This window comes from Rosa rugosa, chromosome 6 (genome assembly GCF_958449725.1).
Source record: "Rosa rugosa chromosome 6, drRosRugo1.1, whole genome shotgun sequence".
Lineage (NCBI taxonomy): Eukaryota > Viridiplantae > Streptophyta > Magnoliopsida > Rosales > Rosaceae > Rosa > Rosa rugosa.
The window spans coordinates 26,481,489-26,485,991 of record NC_084825.1 but is presented as its reverse complement, the minus strand read 5'-3'; the positions used below and the strand labels follow the sequence as shown (position 1 = coordinate 26,485,991).

Here is a 4,503-nt window from a genome sequence, read left to right as displayed (position 1 = left end):
ACTTCCAGCCAAGACAAACTCAAGGAGAGGAGGAAGAAGGAACACAAATTAGCTAAGCATAAGCCGGAACTTTTTGCATTTTTTGCAGAAATTATTGACAAACAAGTCAAGAAAGTTACCCAGTAAAATTCAAGTCTTCACAAAACCGAACCGGTTCGTCCTCCTCGATTTGGTTCAATGAGAATGTCGTTTCTTTTCTTAAAAAACAGGAGCGAACCGTCTATTTCGATTCGGTTACTCTAGCCGGGGGCTAATCGAGAAGGCAGGCAGTCAGGCACAATGGGAAAATTTACAAACTAATATTTGAACAAAAATATTCAGAGTAAATACACGATCTACAGCATTAAATATGATGGTCCAAAAATCGTGTAAAATCAAAACATGTGGACGACTATTTAGATCTGGACGTTGGCGAACCCTAGAAATCTCTCCGCCACCTTAATACGGCCACCTCGATCCGGACGACGAGATGGCCTCGCATACGCCCATAGAAGAGCTTTTGCGTCGTTTTACGAGACCAATTACGAGACCAATTTCCCAGCCACCAACTGCTGCCCGTAGAATGACCCGCCCACCTGAGGGCGAGTTCGTCGCTTCTGATCAAGTCTCTAGGTCTTTCTCTAGGCGCTTCACTGAAACCAAAGGTCCTCTTCTCTTCTTTTAGACTTGTCAGCTTCTTTATTTTCTTAATTAGGTTTGAGATTAACTATGTTTGTTTGGTATTTGGGTATTTACAGGACGAATGTTGCAACCATATTTGACCGAGCTGACAGATGCTCTCAAGGTGTATGACATTTCTTGCCAACTGACTGTGCAGGTATCTGAGTCTTCTTCAGATAGATTATAATTGATAACCTATCCATCTCTGATTATGATTCATAACCTATCCATATCAACCGGTCTGTTTAGTAAGATTCGGATTTGTACTAAAGTAGTAGGTTCCCGGCCTGAATCTGATGAAATCTGTTTCTATTCAGCTGACTAATAAACTTGTGTGCGTGTGTGTGATATAATTATAATGTTGGACCTGGAAATCTGAACCATTTGCTCTTTAAATCGGGTTATTCTAATTCATGCTCACAGCTTGGCTCACAGCTTGACCCATACAGTGAGATGACATTCTCCACAAGCAACACAAACAGCGAAGCTAATGTTGCCAGGGGTAGGAAAGCTCTTGAATATTTGCAATTGATGCCATTTCGCCTTGCTCCTATGGTACGTATGACTATTGTTTCTCCTCCGTAACCTATGAGCTATTGTCCCTATACGTTCAATTTTGTTTTGGAATCTCGTTGATAACTGAGATACAGTCAGGTTTTTTCCTTTTTGTCTTTCAATGTAATTCTTTCTTCTTAAGTTGTGTAAACCCGCTTTCTGTTTACCTTTAACTAAAATCCTACTGGTTTCTCTTTTCTACTCGCAACATCACCGTATCTCATTCTTTTTCCAACGCAACTCGACTTTAAAGATGTTTTGTATCAATTTCATTATCCGAGTTTACAAAATGTTGATTTCAGGTGATAAAGTACATCAATGGAAGTTTTACTGATGAAATCCTAACTGGGAATCAGGAAGGTGGGCTTCGCTCAACATATAGAATCGAATCAGTATGTTTTAATCTCTCTCATTCCATTTTTATTTATTTATTCCCTTTGTCGTAGCAGGTCTAGGTTAGATTTTCTTAAATTTAATTAATTATGTCCTCCACACTCTCTGCTTGATGTATTATGACCTTTTAATTTCAATAGCATCGTTATGCGCTGATTTGAGCTTTTGTTTATGTTTAGAATTAAGGTGTAGACTAGTTAACGAAATTGCACCGTATCAGCTTTTCCTAATCTCTACTATAAATTGTGCACTTTGCAGGAGCAATTGCTTAAGTGCAAGAGACTCCTCTCTGGTTCTTTACAGGTGCATAACATGAAACTCATGTTTATTTTTATTTTTTATTTTTCACCGTCTTACTAAAAACTCAAGAGAGTTGAAATCAAATTAGAAAGCCCTGATCGTATGTTCTCGATCTTTTTGCTAAATTTGACGATGCAAATTGGATTGTAGGACCTTGAACGACTGACGGGATGTGATATTTGGCTTGGTGTAAGTATTTCTATTCCTATGTGCCTTTACTGATTATGCTGTACAGTTATTCTAGTCTTGGTCGAAAGTTGAAGTGAGGATTGTAAGTTTGATGAAGATTTTTTTTTTGCCTTTTGATGAATAGGCGGACCGCGTTATTATTGTCGGTACACTTGAAGGATCAAGGCTAGCAAGGGAGGTTGTGGAAGACTGCATCGTTCGTAATGTGCCTCCTGCGCCCAAAATCAGAAACCTCATGACGAGTCTAGCATCGCAGGAATTCGAGACTCTGGGTTTATGAATTGTGATTGTCGAGTGGAATCTTAAATCATGAATGTTTATGGATGATAATTAAGCTATGCAACTCTTGTTAGTCATCTACTTTTTATGTAATAAGAAGAGAAAAATTTAGTTATCGTCCCCAAACTATGCTGCCAAGGCCAATTTGATACCCGAACTCTCAAAAGTATCAATGTGATACCCAAAGACATATTTTGATATCAACATAATACTTCCGTCAAAAATTCCTAACGGCTCCGTTATTTGATGACGTGGCAAGCACGTGGAGACAAAAAAAGAAATTAAATGACCAACTTACCCTTTTGTTTTTGTTAATTCATTTTTATTTTGATTTTTCTTTTCATTTCTTCTTCTTCTTCTTCTTCTTCTTCTTCTTCTTCTTCTTCTTCTTCTTCCTAAACCGCCGCAACCTCCGAAGCAAGCTCCGCCACCAGCCACCAACCACTCACCCCAAAATGAATTCCGATTTCGGCCTCGAACGCGAGCTCGGCCCCGACCACAGTTACCGCCCCCAACATCAAGAATCTCACATTACATGCAAATGCAGCAATTTGACAACTTCTAATCCAATTCAAATTGAGAAAACAAGAACAAACAATTCAACTTCTAATCCAAAATTTCAATCTCCCATCTCCACTCCCAAAATTGGAATCCCACCTGAAAACTTTCACGGTCAATATCAGAGGCAGCCGGCGACCCAAGCAGTCGATGAACCCACGGCCACCGCTACCATCAAGGCTGTTCGACCACTTCCGCCACCGCGACTCCAACGCCAGCTTCGCCAGCAACCACTCCTCCAACGGAATCAGCGGCGGCCCCAGAGGCTCCATCTCCAACTTCGACCTCTACAAAGACCGCCCCTACCAACTTCGACCTCTACCAGCAATCCGCCCTCTCCACCATCAATTCCTACCTCTCCTCTCACTCCTCCAAGTCTTCCACAAATTCTCAATCCCTCCCGCCAGAAAATATCACCGAGGCCCTCAAATTCGTCGTCGCCCTCTCGGTGATCGCCAAATTAGAACCCTCCCCAATCAAACCAGATGAGGTCGCCGATTAGAGGAGGGAGAGAGAGAGAGAGAGATGGAGGAGCTCCGTGCTTTGGTGTTTTTGGGGTTTAGGAGTCGTCGATCAGAGGGGGGGGGTGGGGGGAGAGAGAGAGCGAGAGAGAGCTTTGTGTTTTTTTTTTTTTTTTTTTTTTTTTAATTACTTAGTAGCGAAAGACTATTCTGCTCCTGATAAAAATATCACATAGGACCCACGTGCTTGCCACGTCAGCAAACAGACGGCCCCATTAGGAATTTTTGACAGAAGTATCACGTTGATGTCAAAATACGTGTTTGGGTATCACATTGATACTTTTGAGAGTTCGGGTATCAAATTGGCCTTGGCAGCATAGTTTGGGGACGGTGACTGAATTTTACTCTAATAAGAATGTGTGTGGATGCTTTGAAACGCTTATTTAGATTAACCTACTCGATAAGTATTGAGAGTGGCTGTTACTATTGATCCAATTAGGAACTTCTGTGCGGACTGTCACTGAATAAGATTCATTTGTAATGCATGCTTTTAGACTCCATAAATTAATGTCCTTTTCATTTCTAGTACCGAGGGTGTTAAAATTCATACTTGTGAACTGGCTCATACCTTTTTGTTATCAGATAATAAAGCATCAATATGGTAATTAGTTTGCTTAGCCAATTGTTTTTAGCAAATTAGTTGAACAATTCTCTGACCAAAAAAATAAAATATTCTTATATAGCAATCCAGTAGTACAAAAATTCATTGAATATTGTTCAAAGAAAATTTTCATTGGATACAAATACTGGTTACTACCCTGTGGTTTAGGTCCAAAATCAATTCAGTCCCTGGACTTCTAATTTCATCAAAAACACCCCTGCACTTTTAATTTTGATCTAATAGGTCTAATTCGTTAATATTCTGTTATGAGTTCAAGTTATAGTTGGATTAATTGTTGAAAAACTATTTATTTGATAGGTTTATAACAGTGGATCTCAATCCTAAATTGACTATGCAGGCCATCTCAACACCACATCATAAAACATAGGCCATATATGAGCCACGTCAACAAGTTAAATAACTCAATTGTCAGAAGTCTAATAAATT

At 39.8% G+C, this 4,503-nt stretch overlaps 1 protein-coding gene across 3 annotated transcripts; it reads left to right on the top strand.

Annotated features, from left to right (window-relative positions):
* Positions 1-394: 394 nt before the first annotated feature.
* LOC133713343 (uncharacterized) lies at positions 395-2,516 on the top strand. 3 transcript variants are annotated; one of them, XM_062139343.1, is made up of 7 exons: positions 395-644; positions 738-817; positions 1,096-1,215; positions 1,518-1,607; positions 1,867-1,911; positions 2,059-2,097; positions 2,222-2,516. In XM_062139343.1, the coding sequence occupies exons 1-7, from the start codon at positions 470-472 to the stop codon at positions 2,375-2,377; spliced, it is 705 nt and encodes a 234-aa protein (XP_061995327.1). In that variant the 5' UTR covers positions 395-469; the 3' UTR covers positions 2,378-2,516. The 3 variants fall into 3 exon arrangements, with proteins under 3 accessions (XP_061995327.1, XP_061995326.1, XP_061995328.1); XM_062139342.1 differs by having other exon boundaries at positions 1,084-1,215; positions 2,222-2,515; XM_062139344.1 differs by lacking the exon at positions 1,867-1,911 and having other exon boundaries at positions 1,084-1,215; positions 2,222-2,515.
* Positions 2,517-4,503: the final 1,987 nt, after the last annotated feature.

What these genes read in the sequence shown, in the direction of transcription:
- LOC133713343 (XM_062139342.1), top strand. Translation starts at nt 470, where the DNA reads ATGGCCTCGCATACGCCCATAGAAGAGCTTTTGCGTCGTTTTACGAGA. An exon ending in CTTGCCAACTGACTGTGCAG is followed by an intron (nt 818 to 1,083) that starts GTATCTGAGTCT and finishes TCATGCTCACAG; the next exon opens with CTTGGCTCACAGCTTGACCC. An exon ending in GATGTGATATTTGGCTTGGT is followed by an intron (nt 2,098 to 2,221) that starts GTAAGTATTTCT and finishes TTTGATGAATAG; the next exon opens with GCGGACCGCGTTATTATTGT.